Raw genomic sequence first — 25,847 nt, 5'->3', positions numbered from 1 at the left:
CAGCCAATCTCCGGAAGCCATCCTACAACTCATCCGCTTCATCCTGGATCACAATGTCTTCACCTTCGATAACCAGTTCTTTACCCAAACACACGGAACAGCCATGGGGACCAAATTCGCACCCCAATACGCCAACATTTTCATGCACAAGTTCGAGCAGGACTTCTTCACTGCACAAGACCTCCAACCAACACTATACACCAGATACATCGACGACATTTTCTTTCTATGGACCCACGGCAAGGAATCACTAAAGAGACTACACGATAACATCAACAAGTTCCATCCCACCATCAAGCTCACCATGGACTACTCCTCAGAATCAGTTTCTTTCTTGGACACACGAATCTCCATCAAAGACGGGCACCTCAGCACCTCACTCTACCGCAAGCCCACGGACAACCTCACGATGCTCCACTTTTCCAGCTTCCACCCTAACCACGTCAAAGAGGCCATCCCCTATGGACAGGCCCTGCGAATACACAGGGTCTGCTCAGACGAGGAGGAACGCGATGGACACCTACAGACGCTGAAAGACGCCCTAGTAAGAACGGGATATGACGCTCGACTCATCGATCGACAGTTCCGACGGGCCACAGCAAAAAATCGCATAGACCTCCTCAGGAGACTAACACGGGACGCAACCAACAGAGTACCCTTTGTCGTCCAGTACTTCCCCGGAGCGGAGAAACTACGCCATGTTCTCCGCAGCCTTCAACATGTCATCAATGAGGACAAACACCTCGCTATGGCCATCCCCACACCTCCACTACTCGCCTTTAAACAGCCACCCAACCTCAAACAGACCATCGTTCGCAGCAAACTACCTAGCTTTCAAGAGAACAGCGTCCACGACGCCACACAACCCTGCCACGGTAACCTCTGCAAGACATGCCAGATCATCGACACAGATACCACCATCACACGAGATGACACCACCCACCAGGTGCATGGTTCATACTCCTGTGACTCAGCCAACGTTGTCTACCTCATACGTTGCAGGAAAGGATGCCCCAGAGCATGGTACATTGGCGAGACCATGCAGACGCTGCGACAACGGATGAACGGACACCGCGCAACAATCGCCAAACAGGAGGGTTCCCTCCCAGTCGGGGAACACTTCAGCAGTCATGGACATTCATCCACCGACCTTCGGGTAAGCGTACTCCAAGGCGGCCTTCGAGACACACGACAACGCAAAATCGTCGAGCAGAAATTGATAGCCAAGTTCCGCACCCATGAGGACGGCCTCAACCGGGATCTTGGGTTCATGTCACGCTACACGTTACCCCACCAGCGAACAAATGTTATCTGTTTTTAATATAATGGGTCATTTGCTGGCTCTCTCTGCCTTCCGGATGTTTCTGCCTCTCTCTGTGTTTTTTTTTCTCTGTTTTTTTTCCCTGTTTGTTTTTTTATTGAATGTGTATTCGGAGGTTCTGCAGGTAACACCTCTCTGTCTGAACACGGTGATTGCCTTGGCAACGGGCAGTTGCAGGGGCAGTCTGTAAACACCATTTATTATTGTTCAATATGTATAAATGCGTAGGCTTCAAGGAGATCTTGAAACATTTGCCTGAGGAAGGAGAAAATCTCCGAAAGCTTGTGAATTTAAAATAAAATTGCTGGACTATAACTTGGTGTTGTAAAATTGTTTACAATTGTCAACCCCAGTCCATCACCGGCATCTCCACATTATTTCTATTGAGCAGAGAACAGGTGCCACCGAGACAGTCAGCCTGCTGAATCGTAGACCCCGATGAGAGATTCTGCAAATGTACAAAGCAATTGTTAGCAATGTATGTCCTATACAAGGTAATCATCAGATCAAAGAAGTCAAAACATGCCTAGCAATTGACTTTCTATTGTTTAGATGCATATGGTTTCACGCGAGACCTGGGATAAGTACAAGATAAGAAGTTTTGACCAGCTCTGTCTTAAGAAAAGGAAACAAAGATAATCCCATTAACTGTTGAATTACGTTAGAGGCCTTTGACCTTGTTACTTGATAAACAACAAACAAAGACAGTCAGTGTGGGAAAGATCAATCAAGTACAGGGAAGTCACACTTCACTCTAAACAAGGACACAGTAATCTGCATAACATCTGTGAATGGGAGGAAATTCATACCTAATTGAGGCAAACAAAGATACAGAAATCTTTGTAAGAAACAAGCCGTTTGAAGCCAAATCGAGCAAAGACACTCAGAATGTACATATTAGATGAGTTTCAGCTAATGCATGAGTGAGCGAATCCAACAAAAGTATAAGGAAAGGTATAAATCAAAAAGCACAAAAGATCTAAACACAGCAGAAAACGTAATCCACCGTGCTGTGCTGCTGTCCAGGAGACTTGGAACTGGGTAATACCAACCTTGTATTCTGTTGTTATTGCTTACTGTGTGTATTGGTGATTCTGCTGATGTTACAATAAAGCCTTGTTATACCCAATTGGGACTGCCAAGTGAATTATTGAAAGGGTAACCTAGGGCTGAATGCCCACAAAACAGGAACCCTATCTCAACACTGGAGGCTACATTGATTTCCTCGACTGCCAGTCTTCCTCACTTCATGTCCTGCCTCCCTCGTTGCATTGCAAATACGGGTTCTGGACTCCTCCAATTGTCCCATCTTCAGAGAGAAGAGACTGTCTCCACCGCCTACATGTGAGACCAATGCTCCTGAATCATTGACCCTTAACAGCATAGACCCCTGAGATCTTGGACTTGGAATCTTCAGCTGAGGCCCCATGCTTATATCACCTCTGGGGAGAGAGAGATATCCCTTCAAATTTGCTTACCAACTCCTCCTGCTCAGGGATCTACCCAGTAATATCTGCTTTGTGTCAGTATTACTCTTCCCTGAATGGATGTATCTGAGCTGTTGTTTGAGTAAACAAGATGCCATGGCAGAATGGGTGGATCAGGTGCCAGGTGCCTTTCTGAGGGCACCAGGCTGCTCAGATGCTTCTTTTTCTAAGCATTCAGCAACTTTGAGCGATGAAAAGGACAAGCAACTGAATTATGAATCATAAGATTGTGACACTCTTCAGTATCGCAGTGTTTCCCTGCACCTCGGCAAGAACTGACTGCTGTAATTGTAAAGGTTTTACTGTGATTCTCACACAATTTTGGCCCTTACCCACCTGCAGGTGGGTGGTAATCGTTGAAGTATCAGACACCAAGATACGAAGAGAACTCAGTAAGGAGGCACAAAATTAATTGTGTGGCCAGACGGAGGAGCAGCACAGCAGCTACTTCCCTGGTTTAGGGTTAACCAAACAGACAAGCAGGTGAATGAAGTAGTTGTGAGGACATGCCAGTCTGGCAAGCCAGGTCCCACTCTTGAAGGCTGCATGGCACCAATTTGTGCCATTCGTTGTGAACCTGGCATCATGCATGGCACACCACCAGCATGATCTGTAAAAGCTCCCATGAAACTCACGTCTGCTGGAGGAGTGAGACTTCCACATTAAGCAGCCTCCCACCTCGTTTTGACTCTGAAAACACTCCACGCCAAGCCAACCCAGCAATTGACTTGTGGGTCCCTTCAAATATGTGGCCCCATGAATGGGCACTGCCCGTTAGATCATTTTCTGAGGTTGAATTTGACAAATCCGCAGCATTGACTATTTTAGATAATTTAAGCTGCAAGGCTGGTTCAGTGAGGCGCATTTCATTCAACGAGAATGGGTGACGTTATTGGAAGTCTCGTCTTTGGGAAGCCATAGCTTTTTAGCATACACTGAGAGTGAAGTCATCGGGTGGCCTGGCGCATGGGCAGGAGGATGTCACAGGTCGATCAAAAACCGGATGTACTTACACTGTCGCTAATTACTCCATCAAACTAAACACTCTGGGAGAGAGCTGTGGTGACTGATGGGGCATTGTGTGTGGGTCATAGATTGTTTTCAAGTTTATTGGGTAGAAAGTGGGGAGGGGGTAACCTTTTACATTACAAAGTGAAAGTGACACTGTGTCCTAACTATCGGATTTCGGGCCGTCCGATGATGTCACTTGTCGTGCATGCTTTCCGAGAAATCAACTCGCTGCTGTTCATGCTCGAGATCGTGATCCAGGGTCTAATGGGGGGAGGGGGGAGACAATGTGATCCATCTCCCTGTCTGGACCATGTTCTCCCTGTCTTCCTCCCCCAACCCTTTAGACTTGGATAATGTTCTCCCTCCCCCCTGCTCTCTCTATGTTCTGCTCCCCCCCCCCCCACCGGGCTCCTGCTTGCCCCACCACCCGGGGTTCTGGCCACCCCCCCCCTATCCCCATGCTGTGCTCCCTCCAGGCTTATGCTGCCAACCAAACCACCCCCCCCCACACCCTCTCCCCCCGCCCGCCCCTGCTTCCCTCCCCACGCTCAGCTCCGTCCAGGCTCCTGTTTCGTTGAGTCTACAGAAACAGGCCATTCAGCCCAACTGGTCAATACCGGTGTTTATGCTCTACATGAGCCTCCTCCCTCCCTACGTTATCTAACCCTATCAGCATACCCTTCTATTCCTTTCTCCCTCTTGTGCTTATCTAGCTTCCCTTTAAATGTATCTACTTCCCTCCCCATGCTCTGCGCACCCCCTGCCCCCCACCCTGGGCTCCTGCTTCCCTCCCCGTGCTTTGCCCCCGTGCACCCCCCCACCCCGGGGGCTCAAACTTCCCTCCCAATACTCTGCCCCCCCCACCCCCCACCCGTCCCCCACCCCGGGCTCCTGCTTCCCTCCCCGTGCTCTGCTTCCTCAGGGCTCTTGCTTCACCCACCCTTCCTCTGTACTCTGCTCTTCTACCCCCACTTATGACCACATGCATCAGTTGTATTTGGTGCTCGGCCTTCAGACCCGGGGCATTGAAGAGGGCCCAGCGTGTGCATGTCAGCGGACGAGGAAGTTCTCATTCCTTGTCAACATTCACGGTGGTTAAAGCACAGTGACTGGAATTACTAACAAGATCCTGGCATTCTTGTTTTTCAACATTTTTCAATAGGTATCTCATATTAGTAACAAACCACAATACATACTTTACAGTTCCAACTAGTCATTTGAATTTCAATTAACTTAATGGGCAGTTTCCCCAACTTGTGCAATGAATGGGTTTGAGTCCTTATTTCTCTCACCATGTGAACCTGTTTTTAAAAAAAAATCAATGTGATTAAGATCCAATTTTTCTGTCTATTTTTGTTATTTATTTTCCTTTTTTTATTGAACCTAAAATTGAAAATTGTTATGATCTGGAATTCAGTGTCTGAAAGGGCGGTGGAAGCAGCTTCAATAGTAACTTTCAAAAGGGAATTGGGTCTCTACTTAAAAAGGAAAGATATGCAGGGCTATGGGGAACGTGCAGGAGAGTGGGACTAATTGGACAGCTCTTTCAGAGAGCCGGTACAGGCATGATGGGCTGAATGACCTCCTTCTGTGCTATGATTCTATGATTTGAAAAATGAATTGGAGGAGTTAATGACAGTTGGAAGGAGTTGTATTAAAATCAGACAGTGTAGGCAGGCTGCTTCAGTCATTTCATGTTGTTTGAGCTCTTCCTCACTGTAGATCTCAGATTACAGGGCAAACATCAGTTCAACCCAACATGGAGGCATCGGGCCGAGATAATGGCCCCGATAGGAAGGAGGAAGAGTCCTTAATCCAAAACCATAAAATGATTAACCCATTGTGTGGGTCAAAATAATTTTGAAGAAATGTAGTTCTGCAATGAGAAATTTGTAAATCCCACAAATTTGCATTCTAACTCTATAAAAATGAGTATTTTTTTTACGTGTTTATAGTTATCAACATGGGCAGGAAAGCCAGAAAATATAATTCAGTAGGAATTTGTCAACACTGAATTGAATTCTGATCACAGTATACCTTGATGGTCAATTCAACGTAGCCTCAGTCTGTTAAGATATCCATGATGTGGAGATGCCGGTGATGGACTGGGGTGGACAAATGTAAGGAATCTTACAACACCAGGTTATAGTCCAACAGTTTTATTTGAAAATCACAAGCTTTCGGAGGCTTTCTCCTTCGTCAGGTGAGTGTGGGATTCCATGGAAGGTACCGCATATATAGTCAGAGAACAATGCCTGGTGATTACAGATAATCTTTCCAACTGCCCGTTGTCAAGGCAATCAAATAGTGTTCAGACAGAGAGACATTACATACAGGACTATTGAATATACAAACGGTCAGAACCCAAAGACAGAGAGAGAGAGAGAGAGAAACATCCGAAAGGAAGAGAAAGAGAGAGAATGACCAGTTGTATTAAAAACAGATAACTCTTTTTTCGCTGGTGGGGTTACGTGTAGCGTGACATGAACCCAAGATCCCGGTTGAGGCCATCCTCATGGGTGCGGAACTTGGCTATCAATTTCTGCTCGACGATTTTGCGTTGTCGTGTGTCTCGAAGGCCGCCTTGGAGAACGCTTACCCGAAGATCGGTGGCTGAATGTCCTTGACTGCTGAAGTGTTCCCCGACTGGGAGGGAACCCGCCTGTCTGGCGATTGTTGCGCGGTGTCCGTTCATCCATTGTCGCAGTGTCTGCATGGTCTCGCCAATGTACCGTGCTCCGGGGCATCCTTTCCTGCAACGTATGAGGTAGACAACGTTGGCCAAGTCACAGGAGTATGAACCATGTACCTGGTGGGTGGTGTTCTCTCCTGTAATGGTGGTATCTGTGTCGATGATCTGGCATGTCTTGCAGAGGTTGCCGTGGCAGGATTGTGTGGTGTCGTGGACGCTGTTCTCCTGAAAGCTGGGTAATTTGCTGCGAACGATAGTCTGTTTGAGGTTGGGTGGCTGTTTGAAGGCGAGTAGTGGAGGCGTGGGGATGGCCTTAGCGAGGTGTTCGTCGTCATCGATGACATGTTGAAGGCTGCGGAGAACATGGCGTAGTCTGGCCTCTAAATTTCCAAGAGTAAATGTTCAGTCATCTATCATAAAACGTTTTTTAAAAATTCCCATAAAGGTATTGCTTCTTTTTAAGCATGAAATTTTCATTCCAACGCAGAGTACAAATGTACTGAAGCAGAATATTGAAACTTTCACATATGGCTCTACCTACCCCTTCATTACCAGTCTTATAGATCACTCGTTGAATGGCTGCACCTTATCCCTCCATCACCAGTCGTCCAGATCATTCATTGAACGTAGGGGGTTTAATTTTCCAGTTACGTGCTGGCAGCAGGGGGCCTCACCCACTTCCAGCACATATCAAAACATTACGCTCAGTGCACCCATAATTTTCTGATATATGCTGACACAGATTGATATCCCCACTACCACATGTACTTGGAAAATTACCTTCATGGTGTAATTGATGTTTCAAGGGAGATAGAGGAACCACTGCAGAAATGTTGACTGTGGGACAATGTTGGCCAGAACACCCTGCTCTTTTTTGATCTTTAGTATCAACAGGTAAACAGTGCCTCCACTTATGCCTCATCCAAAGGACAGCACCTCCAATAATGCAAGACTCCCTTAGTATTGTACTGGAGTGTCAGCCTGGATTATGTACTTAAATCCTTGAATGGGGCTTGAACCACAACCTTCTGATTCAGTGGCAAGAGTGCGCTGAGTGAAACTAACAGTGATGAACATGATATTTAACAACTGCATATGTAGTATTCTATTTCTACCAAGTTTGGTGATGACACAAAACTAGGTGGGATCGTGAGTTGTGAGGAGGATGTAAAGAGGCTTCAAGGCAATTTAGATAAGTTGAGTGAGTGGGCAAATACATGGCAGATGCAGTATAATGTGGATAAATGTGAAGTTATCCACTTTGGAAGGAAAAACAGAAAGGCAGAATATTATTTAAATGGTGATAGATTGGGAAATGTTGATGTACAAAGGGACCTGGGTGTCCTTGTACACCAGTCACTGAAAGCAAACATGCAGGTACAGCAAGCAGTTAGGAAGGCAAATGGCATGTTGGCCTTCATTGTAAGAGGATTTGAGTACAGGAGCAAGGATGTCTTACTGCAGTTATACAGGGCCTTGGTGAGATCACACCTGGAGTATTGTGTGCAGTTTTGGTCTCCTTACCTAAGAAAGGATATACTTGCCATAGAGGGAGTGCAGTGAAGGTTCACCAGACTGATTCCTGGGATGGCAGGACTGTCACATAAGGAGAGATTGGGTCGACTCGGCCTGTATTCACTCGAGTTTAGAAGAATGAGAGGGGATCTCATTGAAACATATAAAATTCTGTCAGGGCTAGACAGACTGAATGCAGGGAGGATGTTTCCCCTGGCTGGGGGGTCCAAAACAAGGGGTCACAGTCTCAGGATACGGGGTAGGACATTTAGGACGGAGATGAGGAGAAATTTCTTCACTCAGAGGGTGGTGAACCTGTGGAACTCTCTACCACAGAAGGCTGTGGAGGTCAAGTCACTGAATATATTTAAGAGCTAGGTGGATTTCTAGACACAAAAGGCATCAAGGCGTATGGGGAGAGAGTGGGAATATGGTATTGAGATAGAGGATCAGCCATGATCATACTGAATGGCAGCGCAGGCTCGAAGGGCCGAATGGCCTACTCCTGCTCCTATTTTTTATGTTTCTATGTTTTCTATGTTACCATTTATTTATATTCGTTTGATATATTTAAAAAACAGATGCAAATAATATTTTGCCCCAGTATGATGATTATTTTTGTTGTGTAGTAAGTAGCACCTGACAATTTTTCCAGGCATCCCTCAACTATCCGAATTAACTTGTTTGGAGAAAAATGAGAGGAAAAATATCACAAAAAGTTTTATCTCTCTTCTGACTGAAGCTGTGGTGTGTTTTCACTGATTCCACCAGACTAGTAGTACATCTCTTGAGTGGCTATTCTTCAAGTGTAGGTCTAGACTAGACAGTAACCGTTGGAAGACTTATTCCACTATTGAAGGCATCAGAACCAGGCCTGAACCTATTTTCACTTGACATCTGCCTTCCAGTAGGGTTACAATCAACAAATCCTGACTGAATGTTTCCCTAGTTTTTAAAAAAAAATTAAAACCAATGGTCATCATGCTCTGGAGCTGTGGTTTGTATTTATAATTAAAAGTTATCCAAGTAATTCTGCCACATGACTGAAGTCGAAGGGGGAGAAATGGGAAATCACGGTTGTGAAAAATTCCCGGACAGGAATTCCCCGTTGAGCACAGCCCCTTTAAATAGACTGAGCTCCTCCCTGAAGACTAGTTAAGTGCAGGTAGCAGAGGAATAGACAGCAAGAGAACAAGCAGGAGCTACTTGACGGGATCTGCTGTGCTGGTGAGTGCTTCGTTGAAGTAAACGTCTTGTCACCAAAAATAAAAAGTGAATAGTAAAATATAATTTTTCATATTGAATGTGTCATTAGAAGTAACCTGTTAATGAGGCACACACGTACTAAAATGAAGGAGGTTGAAGGTTGATTGGGTGAAAAGACTCAAAGTACAATAAATATCAGTAAAACGATTGCGTTCACCTATAATCCTAACAAACTATTCACGAGATGATTTTAAAGGAATATAACGCGTTATTGAAATCTTTTTTAAAAAAAATAGAACGACATGTGGCTCTTAAAAACAGTAAACAGTATTGGGGAGGAGCTGTTTTGTTGTATTTTAAACAGATTAAACGTGTTTTAAATCATGGGGTAAAATAACACCAGGAAATGTAATTTGTAGCTGAGCTGGTGTTTCAAGTTCAGGCGAGTTGTACTGGAGTTTTTCCATCAGTCTATTGGTTCGATCCATGTGTAAAGTGCAGTATTACTGTGGCTTGAAGTCCCAGATCTGAGGTCCATTTGAATGAAGGTAAGCAGAGTGAAGTTGCCTTTGTATTACACCTGTCGAAGTGGTTTAAATCCAGTCAGGGCCTGATCTGATTTCTAGAGCAAAGTGGAGTGAGACTCCCTCCTCCAGGAAATCAAACTCCGCTTGGCTTCTGAGTCAAATTGGCTCTGATTCATGGTTTGCAAGCCAAATTTAAGTGTCCAAGCAGAGTGAAACGGTTCCAGCTATTGTGTAAATGCAGCTGGAGACTTAAGTGGCAGTCATACTGTACTATTTCTCTCGAGTCGCTATCTGTGCTGTGTGAAATACGGCTGGAAAGATCTTATATTGCATACTGCAATCATACTCTCTGTGCCAGGCGAAACCCCTGTGCATGTGTGTTTAGAGACATGTGCTGAGGGCCTGTCCTCTGCTGCTAATGTTTTAACTTTTTTGAGAGGGACTGTGCACACACTCATAACATCAGAAAGATTCTGGAGTGCTGAGGAGATCGACAATGCCAAGTCCATGTGGTGTCACCTGACGCCTTGCTTTCCATTCTGGTTTCAGATCAGGACCAGACTTTGACGTTATAATATCATCTTTTTCATTGAAATATACTGGAAGCCACTTAACACCTATGTGATAGTATGACTGCACCCTTGCCTCATTTGGGCTCAGTGTTGCCAACTCTGGAGGTATTCCTGGAGGGGTGAGCACATGACATTGGCAAATGTTACCGAGGGCAGGGAAGAGGGGAAAACTGAGGGTGGGGATGGGATTCGGAGGGGGAAAACCAGAGGTGGGAGGAACTTTTTTAAAATTCGTTTATGGGATGTGGGTGTTGCTGGCAAGGCCATCATTTATTGCCCATCCCTAACTTTGATGCCACCAGTAAATAATAGTCACTGGCTGAAATTGCACTGATAGCTAATCGTAACACTCAGATTCCCCTCCGAAGCAACAATAATACAAAAACTCACTGATAATCTACGTGTAACGTAGTTTCCCCTCTTCCCCATACTCGGTTTTCTTTCTTTGCCTGATTGAGGGTGGCCACCTGGTTCTAGGAACTACTCACACAAAAGCTGCTGGTGCGAAACCATGAGCAAAGACATTGAACTACAGGGGACCCAACCTTTGTAAGGTATATACAATAACATTTACAGATGTCGTGTGACCAAACCTCCAGGAATACCTCCAACCTACCTATAACTAGTAGTAATCCTATAACCTGCCGATATTCACTGTGTAACTACAGCCAGAACCCCCCTGCACTGCACAAGGTACGGTCAGGCTCCCCAGTCAATGCCACTTTTAATGGGCCCCATCTCTCTCCCTATCCCTTGGACTCTGGTTTCGTCTCAGGTTCTGCGTGAAGGTGACAACTCCGAACTGGGAGCCTCAGTCAGAGCCAATCTGTACTTGGACTTCCCACATTAAAACCGGCCGGCAAAGACCAACCTGATCCAAACTGAGAGATCGCACAAAGAGCGGCGGGCTTAGTGTTTGGGGCACTTTTCACAGGGCACATCATCGTAAACTCTGTTCAGCATAAACATTTCTAAACCACTCCCTGGGCTTGGACTCGATAAAGGAGAGTTTTCGTAGAATGATAGAAATTACAGCACAGGAGGAGGCCATTCGCCCACGGTGCCTTTGTGTTGGTGCTCCCTCCTGTAACCCCATTCTCCCTAGATTCTTTTATATTCCTCCTTTTCAAATACTTATCCCCATCCCATTTAAATAGTGTTCTACTTGCTCTGTCCCAGCAGCCACTTGTGGTGAAGCACCCAAGATGCCATAGCCCTCAGTTTAAAAAAACCTTTGTTCTCCCTCCCCTTGGTTCTTCCAGTGAGAATTCTTGGTCTCCATTCCTTGTTCCCCATTCACCCATCAGTAGAAACAATCTTTCACTATTCACCCATAGTAAGATTCCCAGTTTTCACTCATCCCTTTACTGGCTTCTCCTCTCTCTGCACCCACTCATCAGGCCGCTGCTGCTGCTCCTCCCGGCAACCCCTGTCCCAGTCTCCCTCTCTCTCCCTGACCAACCTCCTCCCACCAGAGCCACAATCCCCCGACCCCCCCCCCCTCCCATGTTCCCGTCTTCCTCTCTAGCTCAGGTCCCCCGATTACCATTCCCCAGTCTCCCTCTCTCTCTACTGACCCCAGGGCTTACACTTCTTGGACCCCCCCCCCCCAGTCCACTGTCACTCTTTTCTCCCTACCCCAAGCCCCAATCCCTGGTCACCCACACTTCCTTCTCCCCCGCCGGCCTGCACCTCTACCCACTCTATCTCTCTTCCAACCTGACTCGACTCCTGTCTCTTCCCCACAAACCGATTCTGTTTCTAGTCACTGCCAAACGCAGGTCGACTCTCTGTGGTGCCGCAGTGGTGATGTCACCGAGCCAGAGCCTCCTCTGACCGGCAGCCGTTGATGTCACGGAGCGGGGGGAGGGGAGCGCTACTGCAGCAGGAAATTTAAAGCTCAAAAATCTCCTGGGCTGCTAGCAGCAGCACCTGGGAGGCAGTGCCCCATTCCATGAGACTCCTGGGTAATCCGGGAGTGTGGCTACCCTACTTTGGCTAAACATAGGCTGTGGTAAAACCGTAGTTGGTATAAAACCATTTTTAAGCTTAACCTTTAAAGTTTATACATATCCAAGGTGGATAACTGTATTTTTTAATGTTAGTAAAGAGCAAACAGGAGAGTTTGTTATTTGGTAACATCTCGCCATTCACTGGTAAGTGGAGTATTTAGATAGAATTGGTATTTTTAATATGTTCTCAGCAGTGTATTGTATTTCTGTTTCTTTTAACTGGCATTTCTGATGCAGTTTACCTGATTTTTTTCTTCAGATTATTCTGTTCTAATTCTTGTGAAGAATTTTAAAAATGAATAAAAGAGGTAAATATTTTATACTTTTAAATGGTACATTGTTAAATGTTACCTATGCACAGCACCCGTGTATAATCAGTTTATTTAACTTAAATTGTGATTGAAGACTGGAGTCCCAAACTGACCAGCTTCAATGGAGTATTGGTGACATGAGAGGAAACTTTCCTCTGTGTGCTATTTGTAGCAAAACTTTAAATGCACATTGAGGAAATTTGCCCCCATGGTGTGGACTGCTATCATAAGTGATTAATGCTTTGTCAATTCGCAAATCCTTTTTTTTTAAAAAAAAGGAACTGGATGAATCTCATTATGAAAACGATTGAAAATTATAAGCATGGATAAGACCTAGATGATGAAGTTCTTTGAAATTTGCATTAGTAATTGCAGTCTGTTAAGATAAGGGGATGTTATCTGTGGAATGCAACTAGTTAGGTATTAATTGTGTAAATTACAAAGCTATGTTGATACCTTAAGAGGCTTGGCTTGATTACGGTGAGAAAATTCATACTGTTCGGTGTTTTTTCTCTTGTTTGAGCTGCCCTGTCATGAAGGTGTAACAAAAGCAGGAGAGTAAGAGCTAGAATTGATACAAAACTCGCTGAAAATATTTTGTTGCTGGCTTTAAAGTTGCCATTTGGTACACTGTTACCATTCAGTATAAGATACAGCGTTTTTGGTTATCTGATGAAATGGGGATAATTTGATGCTATCATTATTTATATTGTATAAATTTGTTTTAAATAGGAAGCCTCTTCGCCTCAGTATTTTACAGCAGAGAGAATGACACCGAGAATGACATTTGTTATGAAGGCTATTTTACAAAATCACCACCAGCCAAACAGTTTACAACACAGGTATATTATCACTGAAATGTTACTTTTTGGCAACAAAGAAAGCCCTTGTGCACTCATGAAAATAATGCTATGGTGCAAAAGTCAAAGCAGGTATAATTGCAATATGGGGTAAATCTGTGCCATACTTATTAGATTTAACAGTATTTTTGGACAATGCCTTATACATAGGCATTTCCAAAAATGGAAAAAACAATTAGCATCAATTTTTATTAAAATTCCTTTTTTTTGGTATTCGCATTAAATGAACTCAATTACAAATTTAGGAAGTACCTCTTTAGCAAACTTGAAGGTATGTTCTATTATAACAAGGGACAGATTTTATTGCTGAAGTATGATTATTGGACTGAATTAGTGTACTCAGATTATATTGATCATATAACTTAAATTAAAAGGAAGTTAATTTATTAATGTGTTACACAGGCAAAGTACAAGTACCTAAGTTGTGTGGGGACTATGTCACACATAAATCAGGAACAGCACTCTACCTAGAATGGTATTGCAGTTATTTTTGTTTTTCTAAAAGTTGCCAAATTCTAATCATTCTGTCTAGTCATATCAGCCATGATGTGGAGATGCCGGTGATGGACTGGGGTGGACAAATGTAAGGAATCTTACAACACCAGGTTATAGTCCAACAAATAAAACTGTTGGACTATAACCTGGTGTTGTAAGATTCCTTACATTAGTCATATCAGAGCTGCTTTCTTGAGTTTATCTCTGATAATAGGGGGAAAACTAAATGGATTTAAATTAGCAAAATAATAATTTAAAAAACAAATTAATAGAGCAGTTTCAGATGACAGAGGACCTTACTAGTCTTAGACACTGCAACTTCACTAATTTTTATATTCAGCCAAAAAATGTAATTGCAACTCATGAAAGTATAAAACTACTAGACAAAATTATGAATTCATGCATTCTACTTACTACAGTAAGACTAATATATTGTCATTTAACATTTGTACAACTGACAAAATTTCAGTGAGGATTAGACATTCTGCATGCGCATATGAGCAGACTTATTAGACACAGTGCCGCTAACTAAAGTAATAAATAAATATTGGTGCACATATATAAGGTGAGTTTATTTCTGTAGATGGTTTGACATTAAGTATCATTAAGAATAACTTTATTCTGTTTTTTAGTCATCATGGAAAAAGCGATATTTTGTGTTGGAAAAAAAGAAAGATGAGCACATCTTGAATTACTACAAAAACCAGGAAGAGAGTAGAAGATCACCTCCATTAGGAGAAATACCTATAAAAAGGTAATCATTTTATAATATTAAATATTTAATTTCTTTTGGTTCAGTTTCATGCAATGGAGCTTTCCAAATGTGTTGTATAATGTTCACAGAGGATTTTTTTTATATGCCAAGTTCTTCTGGGAACAATCTCTCTCATTATTTTGTTCAGTCATTTTTGACAAATTAAACTCCCAACTGACAGTTTAAACTATTACTGCTAAAAGGGGTCAACTCTTCAGAGACATCAATTTGGTTTTAGGCAGTCCTCTAACAGGTCCTCTAACAGTCTTCACCAACATCTCTGCCATAATTGCAGTCTGCATAAAATTTACACTGTAAGTGATGTTATATATCTGATCCTTCCCTCATTTCTAGCATCCAACCCCTCTTTCCACCCTAGTCTTTTGTGTTTTTCTCTCTTTTACCAATACTATTATGGTTACTGCTCTTAAGTATCCTATCTTTCTTTTTCTAAGCTTTAAAAGGCAATTCTCTCCAATACCCACTTCCTATCATCCTCACTGTATTGAAATTGAAATCAGGCTTCAGACCTCATCACAGCCTTGATCTAGACATGGACATAAGAACTGAATGCCAGAGGAAAGGTGAGAGTAGCTGCCTTTGACATCAAGGCAGCATTTGACCCAGTATGATACCAAGAAGCCCTAATAAAACTGAAATCAATTGAGGAGGCCAGCTCAACCATCTTCAGCTGTTTCATTAATGACATTCATCTGTCATAAGGTCAGGAGTAGGGTTGTTCACTGACAATTCCACAGTGTTGTGCTCCATTCACAACTCCTCTGATAATTTAGCAACCTACAACAGGACCTAGATAACATACAGACTTAGACTGACAAGTGACAGGTAACATTCATGCCATGTAATGACCATCTCAAACATGAGAAAGCCCAGTCACCCGCCCTTGGCCTTCAATGGCACCATTATCACAGAGCCCCCCACCATCAACATCCTGGGGGTCACCATTGACCAGAAGCTAAACTGGACCAGCCATATCAACACTGGTTACAAGAGCAGTTGGGTACTCTGCGAGGTGTGGCCTCACCTCTGCCCTCTCAAATTCTCTCCACCATCTTACAAGGCTCAAGTCAGGAGGGTGCTTGAAAACTCACTACTCACCTGGATGGGTGCAGCTGCAACAGCACTCAAGATGTGTACCTTGATACTGCAGCTTGTTGCCCTATTGCTATTTTTATTCATAAGACCATAAGAGATAGGAGCAGGAGTAGGCCATTCGGCCCCTTGAGCCTGCTCCGCCATTTAATGAGATCATGGCTGGTCTGATTTTTACCTCAACTCCACTTTCCCACCCTTTCCCCCATATCCTTTGACTCCCTTGCTGATCAAAAATTTGTCTAACTCAGCCTTGAATGTATTCAATGATTCAGCCTCCACAGCTTTTTGGAGTAAAGAATTCCAAAGATTCACAACCCTCTGGGAGAAGAAATTCCTCCCCATTTCTGTCTTAAACGGGCGACCCCTTATTCTGAGACTATGCCCCCTAGTTTTAGATTCCCCCATCAGTGGTAACATCCTCTCAGCATCTACCCTATCTAGTCCCCTCAGAATCTTGTATGTTTCAATAAGATTCATTAATATTCATTAAAAAGTTATTGATCCTATTTAATATGAAACTATATTATTTTAAGTGTATTTGGGGTTCCAACTAGCCTGATATTTGTTTCTTTGTTTAAGCAGAATTAAAGAGTTATGCATTAGACCTGAGTACCATGCCAAATGGAGTACACTTCAAAGAATGTTTAAATGTGCCTCGGAGTCTGTTATTCTTCTGAAAACAGAAGAAAGAGATTACTTTTTTATTGGAGAGAAGTAAGTATAAAAAGCTGTATTGTTGACAGTAAGAATTTTAAGTATCAACAAATGCTGAATTTTGAGCGAGAATTCACAGTACACCTAAGATTACCTAAATACAGTACGGCAGAACACCCTCAAGATTAATTTCCTGGCAGAGAAAAATCTCATCTGAAATTTGACCGTAACAGATAGAGTAATAAATCACATGCAGTGTCTCTGATCCTTTCCCTCTCCTATTGGATTTGTATAGTGCCTTTCTAAATATGATACTGAAAGCAGGTACAGTACATGTTGGAGGTGTCTTGGTGAAGTAAGTTTCCTTCAACTTCATTCCCACCATTTTCTAACAGCATTTATGTCAAAGATTTAATGCTATACTTCTAACAAACTGGTGTAGAATCAGAATGATGCCAAATAATTGATCTAAAATCACCATGGTGTAAAAATGTCAAATCTTAAACAGTAGACATTATCTATAATAATATTGTAGTAAATGGGAATAATTTTGTTCTGAAACAAAATGATCTTTAACTCTGTTTAAGATAAATTCCTGCTTAATATATTTGAGAATAACTTTTAGAACAACTGCACAATCCTTGTTCAAAAACAAATATTTTGGAAGGCAAAGAATTTTTAAAAAAATAATGCTTTATAGAGATAATTTTGGCAGTGTTCCTCCTTTTCTTTTCCTTTTATAATTTTACACTTTCATCTGCCTGGCCTGACACTTGTACAGCTAAGAAGATAGGTCAATGTGGCACAGAATTAAGCCATTCAGTACAGGATGGCAAAAAGTGCCAGGGACCACTCAGACATAACTCTACCCTCTAATGTTTCCTTCTTTTTGCATAGAGACACCATATCCTCCACTTGTCCGTTCCAAGCTCTATACAGCTCAGGGTTGGAACTGAGAAGAATGGTACTTGGACCTGTATCGGTTTCTCCAACCTTCTCCTCACTCCCCCAATTCACAAAAGTGATATGACACTAGCAAGTTTAACTCCTGGTAACCCCAATGGCTTAACTGGTTTAGACAGTGGGTAGCAGAGCCAGGAGAATCCCAAATTTAAGCCTTGATCTGTGCTGAGTTAGATTTTCTCAGCTGAGGCAGTGATGAGGAGTCACAAGTAGCTCTGGTGCCCCCCAACTTTATGGAGGGCAAAACCATCCAGGGTTCCTATTCCTGATGACTCCTGCTAGAAGGGTGTGTGTAATGGACCTTGGGTGAGGACAGGATCTGGCTAGGGCTATGTTTGCTTCCCACGATCAAATACTCAATCTAGGCTCACGCATGATATGTGAGAGTGAATATTGCCCATGGAATCAACCCTAGCAGGGAGTCAATGCCTTCAGGAAGAGACGAAAGAGGAAAAAATTGGTTTGGGGAGAGGAGCAAAAGAAAAGTTTAATTCCAAGAAGATGTAGATTTTCTGTGAAACTGTTTTACAGTGCAATGTGCTAAAATGAGTGGCTTTCTACAGTAGCAACTAGAAATAATTCTATCACAAAAAGATTTTGTAGAACTGACTTCTGCAAGGGAACATTTCCATCTCACAATGCAGTTATAGCAAAATGTGTATGTACATGTGAAAAAAGTGACAATAGCTGGAAGTTCACAAATTGCTGTCTGTTGACCTTTCTAAGATTTAAATGAATAAATGATGAGATTAAGGAAAAACTGACACTAAACGAGGTTGTGACACTATCTAGGTAATATGTAGAATCCACTGCACGTGTAAATGTGCAAACTTTCTCTTTGGGTTCTATTAGCTCTTTTAATTGTGCTGTTCTTTCCACAGAATGTCTGTAGAAATATTTCAAGCAATAATTGCAAGTTTGCTCCAAATGGAGACAATTCCTCAGTCTGAAGAACAAACCCAGGTAATAAAATATATTGACATTGTCAAAATTTCGCAATTATATTGGAATGTGTGCAAAAAATGCGGCTAGAACTTTTAAACACACACTTACATTTTAGGAGAAGGGACAAATGTACAGTGTGTGTTTCAGTTTGGTCCACCTTTTTAAATTAGTTCATCCACTCCCACCTGAAAAATGTGTATTTGAAATGCTTTTGTTTGGACAAATTTCCCCGCGTCATTGCAACTTCAAAAGCTAAAATTTATGTACAGCAGTTTTGTTTTAATGCTAACAAATTATTATGGTTGCACATTAAAGCATCCTATACAGTGCAACAATGTGTCAAAATTTATCTTAAATTGGTTTTTGGTTCAGATGACACATTTAGTGAAATCACAGGACAATAATAAGGTAACTGCAAATTATAAATCAATTACAGTTAAAGTCCAATGTGAAATCAGCCATTTGTCCTCTGTCCATAGTAAAATCTATAAAGGGCTATAGAAAAACAATGTCATCCAAGACATTATTGAGGCTGTTACATCCAAGAAGAGAAAACCCTTTTTTGTATTTAATTGCCAGCACATTGACACACATATTGACATTTCTTATTATCTCCTGCAATATTTTTCACTCTCCATACGTATTTTTTTTCGTTGTTTAGGTATGTTTTTATTACACAACAGGGAAAATTTTATGAATGCACATTCCCAGTGAAGTGCCTCACCTGCCAGAAGTACACATTGGGAAATCGTGGGTGTGTTCCACAATTTTCTGACCATCGATTTTAATGGATGGAAAACTGTAGTGACCATGCCCGCAGTTTTCTGATATGCGCTCCTGGTGTGTGAACATTTGTAAAATGGACTGGTATATACAATGCACAGTCTTTTTTCAGCATAGGAAACATTCACTAGCCCAGTGGTTAACTTGACAAGGCAAAGCAAAAAAATGGATGGAATATGAGAAGGCCATTAGGCATAAGTGCTCAATTTTGAAAGATAGCCCTAACTACCTCTCAATTCCATCTTTCTCCTGTTGAAAGTAGAAAAGATCAGTTTGTTCTACATTTTTCCTCAATGCTGTAATCCATGCCTTGGTGGTTTGTTTTTCAGCAGGGATAGTAGTGACTATCTAAGCCCTGTCTAGACTGTTCTATGATTGATCCCACCAGTTTTCCTTCTATCCATCTCTTCTTCCATTCCCCTTCACCCCTCCACCTCAACATAAAATGTTGTGCTGTCATACTTACATGCACCCTAGCTAGAGATCTGCCTAAGAACTGTTTTTTTTTAAAAAAGGGTATCAGAGGTCAAACGTCAATTGAACTTGGGACTTAATCTGTGACATTCTAAGTTTGGAGTCTAATGTTCTGCCAGAATCGCAAACCACTAACTAAGATGTCACGCTGGCTTACGTAATGTTTTCAGTATGTACATAATGAATGCATTGACTCTCAGGTAGATTGAATTGGTAGTTGCCAGGTCATTAATGGTTAAGGTATTTCTCTTTTCTTTTCCCCATACCAAAGCCTTTAAGGAGGGACACCTTTCATGCATCAAAAACATACTATTCTATAGGCAAAGTTATGTGATCCGAATGCTAAAGAAATGTATGAAATAGGCTTACCCAGTAAATTTTCAGGCTGCTCTATCCTTGCTTATCATACACTTCTTGTCTGCAGGATAGTTTTGGAGAACTTGTGAACACTGAGCCGCACCTGCAACCAGAAACTTCTTCACCAAACCAATCCAATGTAATTTATGCAACAATCCCAGAAATATTAGCAGTGGAGGTAACACAATTTATTTATGTGTAATATTTGAAGTGCATTATACAGTGATGACTCTTTTTACCTATTGGTGGAGGGGTGGGAACTGCGCAAAGGGCAATAGATATCCCAGTGAATATACAGATATTGCACTGTAATAATAAGACCATTCAGTTGAACACATATCCCAATAAATTGACAATTGGAATATTAAATTTGATAATGGGCCCCATATGATTAAGGGCTTGTTGTCAGAATGGAGGGTTGGTTAAGGTATCAATCCATATTACTTTGAAAACTTGGGAGTTTTTTTTCAGAATATCTGTCCATTTATTTAGTATATTTCCTGTAGCCTTTCTCATAGTTGGTTGGAGAAAATTGTATTAGCTGTTGTTTTAACAGAATAAAATGGTGGACAGGCTTATGCCACAGCTCCTCCAGTGGTGACAGTATGGAATAGCAGGATTACAGTGTTGCCTATTAAAAGTAATGGGAGTAGGCATTACTGTTACACTTTAGGTATTGCCAATGTTACAAAAATTTACTAAATCATGACAACAGGAACTAGATGTGAGAAACAAAGTCTCAAGAATTTAATATATTATAGGTAGATTTTTAGTACTGATTTTCATTTTGTTGCCAATAAAATAATCCCTCCTTAGTTTGTCTATTGCCAATTTGTGCCATAAACTTAAAATAATTTTATTTGAGTACAGTCTGGTATCTCCATTTGTTTCCTATATAGTCCCTTTTCTAGTCTCTGCAAAATGGAAAAAGTCTAACAGATTGCTGGTTTATGACAATTTTAAGACAGTTGTAATCAAAACGTTCCAAGTGACCAAGATGTTACTTTATCCAATAGACCAAAAGGCTCTCACCAGTGGATGTCCTCACGATGGTCCTGGTCTGAAAACATCTCCATGTACACAAACTATGGACAGATTCTGTAATATCTCCATGCACATAAACTACTGTAATCTGTAGCAATTTGAATGTGAAAATGCAGAAATGTAGCAGAAGTATGTTGCACCCACTGGGCTGAACATCTTACAGTAAAACCATTTGTATTGACAAGATGCTGAAAGCACAGTAGATGGTGCAGATTTGAGTGATACATTAAATAGACTGAACTGACCTCATTAACAGATCACTCTATTTTTGTTTGCAGAATAACAAAAGAAAAAGTGAAGAGTTCAACCCAGAGCCACATGTTGAACCTGCTCGACCAGAAATGACAGAGCACATTTATGATGTTCCCAGAAATGTGCTCATGAGAATGTCAGAGGTAACAAAAATGCCTATTTGAAATAGTCAATTCCACTTGTATGTAGTTTGTTTACGAACTCCATGAGGTAGAGATGTTGGTGTTTTTCATTGTAAAGCCATGGCCATTTTAGGATCAAATGAGACCTGTAACAAAAGTAATCTAGAAACTGTTTATTGGTACTATATTAAACATTTTTGGCCCTGAAATTCCTGGGTCGGGGAGGGATTAAGTTGGTAATTACACCTTTTGTGGGAGCAGGAATTTCTGATGGGGACGATTTATGTCAGGTTTCCGCTGGAGAAGCACCCAGCATAAATTCGGTTCAGTTTGAGGGCATGCTGAAAAAGCATCCATCTACTCAGTGGCAGCCACAAGCAAAGGATAGAGTTAGGACAGGATGACATCACCTTGTGTTTGAGCAGCATTCTATCTTCTTCATCAGCTACTTTGTGGATCTCTTATGAGGAAAGTGGTAGCTGGTGAAGAGATAGAAGAACACATAGATACAAAGGTATACGTATTTACTGAAGAACAGAGACTTCTAGATATGCATCCCCAATTGCCAAGCCAGAGTAGAATCCAATTATAGCCATTGCTTCCTCTTCATGTGATATCAAATGCCAGATGTTGGAACATCATCCTTCAGTTGCCTGTCACTCCCTGGTATTGTGTGCTGTCTTCTCCTGCAGGAGAAATACATAGTAGAAATCGGCAGCAGCAGTCTCCAGATCCTGCAACCACATCAGTCAGGATTTGGAGAATGAATGGTAGTAATGGTAGTTGTAATGGAGTAATGATCTAGGCTGTTTGACTTCGATGTGCTCGCATGCACTACAGAACCTCAGACACTTAACGTGAGTTATCTTAATGGCCTAACATAACCAACATGTAGGGGTTCTTTTAGAAGTTAGTCTTTTTAAGCTATTTAATACAAGCTTTATATCATATCACTTACTGCAAATTCAGATTTTAAACTATTCCCTTATTCTGGTAGCTATTCTGGTATGAATCCAATGACCCTAATGCTGTAGGTTATTCCTTTAAGATCAAGCTCATTAAAATTGGTGCCAAATTGCAACTTATGCATCAAATAATATCAGCTTTTTAAATGACATTGCAGAATATTATTCTCATTTTTGTTTAAGTCAACATGATTAATTGATTAGCAAAATTGTATAAAAGCAGAGGAAATTGAAAACATTGATTATAATATTTATACGGGTGCAATTAAATTCGAACATGGGCACGTTTGTTGTGAAAAATTGTAAAATGATTTGCTGCTTGTTGGCCAGAGGCTGCAGAAACCTATTGAGGTTAATTCGAATTGCTAACAAAGACACTGACCTTTTGAACTGAGGTGACCTGGAGTTCAGTCACTGGTCTGAACTGGCCAGAACCGGTTTGAATTCGTTCCGCTTCTTACAAGGACAAAGGAGCTGTGATGAGACACCAGTCCTTATTTAGAAAAGGAGTATTGAGGTGATGCTACCTGGGCCCTTGGAACAGAACCAATCAGGGGATGACATCGATCATTCCAGCAACTTTGAGCCAACCGGAGAAGACAGCATCATTCGAAAAGACAGACTTGGGAATAAAGCTGAAGCATTTCAGGCTTTGTGCCAGAGCGAGAGTGTCTTTGTTTGTGAGGGAGACTCCGGAGACTAACCCTTGTGGAAGTGGGAACCCTACGTCCGGGACGTAGAGACTACGTCCGGGACGTAGAGACTACGTCAGGGACGTAGAGATGACGTCGGGAGTGAGAAAGAGAATTGCCTGGCCAGCAGTATCTCTCCTTTCCGGGTAATATAATATCCTTTCTATTCTGTGACACTCAGGGAGTGTTGTCAGAAAAACCTAGTGGGTGTGCGTTTAAAGCCTAATACTCAGGGAGTGTTAGCAGAGAAACCTAGTGGGTGTGTGTTTAAATCCTAGTTTGAGTATAAGACTGTATAACCTGCTGTAAACTGCATGCCTATATCTAACTAGACGTATAAGCGATATGTACATGATCTAATAACGTTAATAAAGCGAATTGAGAATTAAGAGAGAATTGACTCTTCCTCTGTGTACTAAGCCAAAACCGTTAACCGGTGACTTCCAGTCAACATGCTTTACTCCGATTTTATTATTTGCAGCTCAACCTATATCCAGTTAATACAGAAAAGCAACGCTCTTGTTCACTGCCTGCTGCAGAAATAAAGCACTATTCAGCTACTTATGATACACCAATGAACATTACAAGTGCTGTAAGTGTAATGAAAATTTAAAATAATTCCTACTTTACACATATGTATATGCCCCTTTTCCATCAGTGTGCACTATACAATAATAAACCTTTCTACAGAAGTAAATTATTGGGTGCTAAAACTAACAAGTTCTTCCATCTAAGAAACTCACAGTAAAACTCTAAAACTTCAGCATGGCTGAAGTCAAAAGGGGTTAATTTATTTATAAACATACAATAATCTGTCTTAAATATTGTATGAGATGCAAGGTAGGCCAAAACATTGGAAATGTCCAATGCCACAAAGCAAAATCACAATTATCAACCACCTGGCCTCTACTGTATTGCTGCGGGTAAAGGCCATACAAAGGCCAAATACTTTGAACAGAGACAGAGAGGCATCACTGCACTGTTCTAGCACATCTCCTGGTGACTGGTGGCAGAGTTGCACGAGGAAAAGTCACCTACCTTTTCTGTCAGTCATAGGAGGTACGTGAGTCAGCAAGTCCAGAAAGAGAAGGGAGAAATTGCTCTTGCTCTTCTCAGGTTGGAACTGATGGAGATTAGAGGGAACATTAATCTATCAAATTTGGAAATGCCTGATGTTAATGCTGGGTGCTCAAAATGGAGAGTGTTCCAGTCTCCAGCACTGACATCTCTCACCTGATGAACACAAAATAAAATTTATATATAAATATACATTTACAACAATGACTACAGTTCAAAAGTACTTCATTGGCTGTAAAATGCTTTGGGATGTCCTTAGGTCATGAAAGGAGCTATATAAATGCAATTCTATGCTAAAATTCCTTCAGATCAAATAAATATTGTTTGATAACTATAATTTGTTTAAGGAAAGAAAGAGAAACAAAATTAAAGTATTGTATTAAACTGATATTAAATGTAACTTGTAGTAAGTAGCTTTAGATATACGAAAGAAACTATTTCAAATGGAGCTCAACAAAAGTCATTGATACAAATGGAGATGAGAGGGTAGAGTTGACAAATTTTACAGTGGGATGTGAATAGAGGAATTAACTTAAAATTTTAATAGAAAGGGACTAAAACAGCAGAACTGTATTGTGAATTAGACAAGACATTAAGAGGATAATGAAATGTGAGGATTGAAGATTTATGTCCAGAAATTGACCTATTAAAAAGGCTGATGACAATGCTTGCAGGGGAATTAGGTTTTATTCAGTAAACATTGGTTCGGCAAAAGTTTGCGACAGACCAGAAATGGAGCTACACAATACTCCAACTGGAAACCTAGCTGTTAACTAAAAAAGCCACCCAGAAAGACAGACCTTTTCAATATCCGTCAAAGCAGTTTTGAATTGTCACCTTCTAGTTGAGAGTCCATTATTCTAATACTAGCAGGATTTGTAAATTAACTGTGTTTAAATATTCAACTGCCTCTTTTTCATATACAATTGAAAACTAATAAAATATTTTTTTAAACAAATGCAGATGTGCAGAAGTGAAAAAACAGTATCTGCTGACTCTGGGGTCTACATGTCCATGGCTTCATTGTGAGTATTTAAAAGACCATACAAGAGTTTGAATGGCATCTCAATAACTAAAAAAAAATGTCAAACATAGTATTTTAATTGGAAGCTTTTTAAAAAATTATATTCCTCTTTTTTGTCATACATTTCACACCTCTCCCTAGGCAAGATTTTCCAATTAGTGAAATGTTTTGAAGTGTAGATACAGTTGAGTCCGTGTTGTTCTTTAACGGACAAATAAGGATCCTGTTTGAAATGGGCTGATGGACAATGACTTAGAAATTCGGCCGCACAGCGCCTGTTTTTTGGGCACTAAACGACCTCCTAAGCCTCCAATATGGCGGGGAAGGAAGCACGTGCTCATTATGACCTGGATGTGTGCCGCCTGCCATATTGGTAAAGACCAAAATAATCATTGTGCTGTGCCCATGCCTTAAACAGGTGTTAGACCTTTTGCAGATGCAAGTAAGGCTATTTGAGGCCCCCACTGCAAGATTGGTTTGCCCTGAGGTAGCCAGCACTGTCCTTAAAGGGACTGCCTGTTAAGCTGCAACCAACAAGGTGAGCTTTTAAAATATACTTGCCTGAATGTGGACACTGGAGGACCAGGAATGCTCCACCTAATCCCACATTCAAACA

General features: G+C 41.6%; 1 protein-coding gene across 3 annotated transcripts in view; it reads left to right on the top strand.

Annotated features, from left to right (window-relative positions):
• The first annotated feature begins 9,173 nt into the window (after positions 1-9,173).
• LOC137340299 (pleckstrin homology domain-containing family S member 1-like) overlaps positions 9,174-25,847 on the top strand; it is a 32,726-nt gene continuing 16,052 nt past the window's right edge. For all 3 annotated transcript variants that reach the window (XM_068002717.1, XM_068002715.1, XM_068002718.1), the window contains exons 1-10: positions 9,174-9,253; positions 12,603-12,651; positions 13,387-13,496; positions 14,642-14,763; positions 16,462-16,593; positions 18,378-18,459; positions 20,123-20,233; positions 21,378-21,494; positions 23,612-23,722; positions 25,171-25,232. In XM_068002717.1, the coding sequence (XP_067858818.1) occupies positions 12,639-12,651; positions 13,387-13,496; positions 14,642-14,763; positions 16,462-16,593; positions 18,378-18,459; positions 20,123-20,233; positions 21,378-21,494; positions 23,612-23,722; positions 25,171-25,232 (860 nt within the window). In that variant the 5' untranslated portion in view covers positions 9,174-9,253; positions 12,603-12,638. The remainder of the gene's footprint in view (positions 9,254-12,602; positions 12,652-13,386; positions 13,497-14,641; positions 14,764-16,461; positions 16,594-18,377; positions 18,460-20,122; positions 20,234-21,377; positions 21,495-23,611; positions 23,723-25,170; positions 25,233-25,847) is intronic.

The sequence above is a fragment of the Heptranchias perlo genome, chromosome 21, assembly GCF_035084215.1.
Source record: "Heptranchias perlo isolate sHepPer1 chromosome 21, sHepPer1.hap1, whole genome shotgun sequence".
NCBI classification, from domain to species: domain Eukaryota; kingdom Metazoa; phylum Chordata; class Chondrichthyes; order Hexanchiformes; family Hexanchidae; genus Heptranchias; species Heptranchias perlo.
This window is presented reverse-complemented; position numbering and strand designations above follow the sequence as displayed.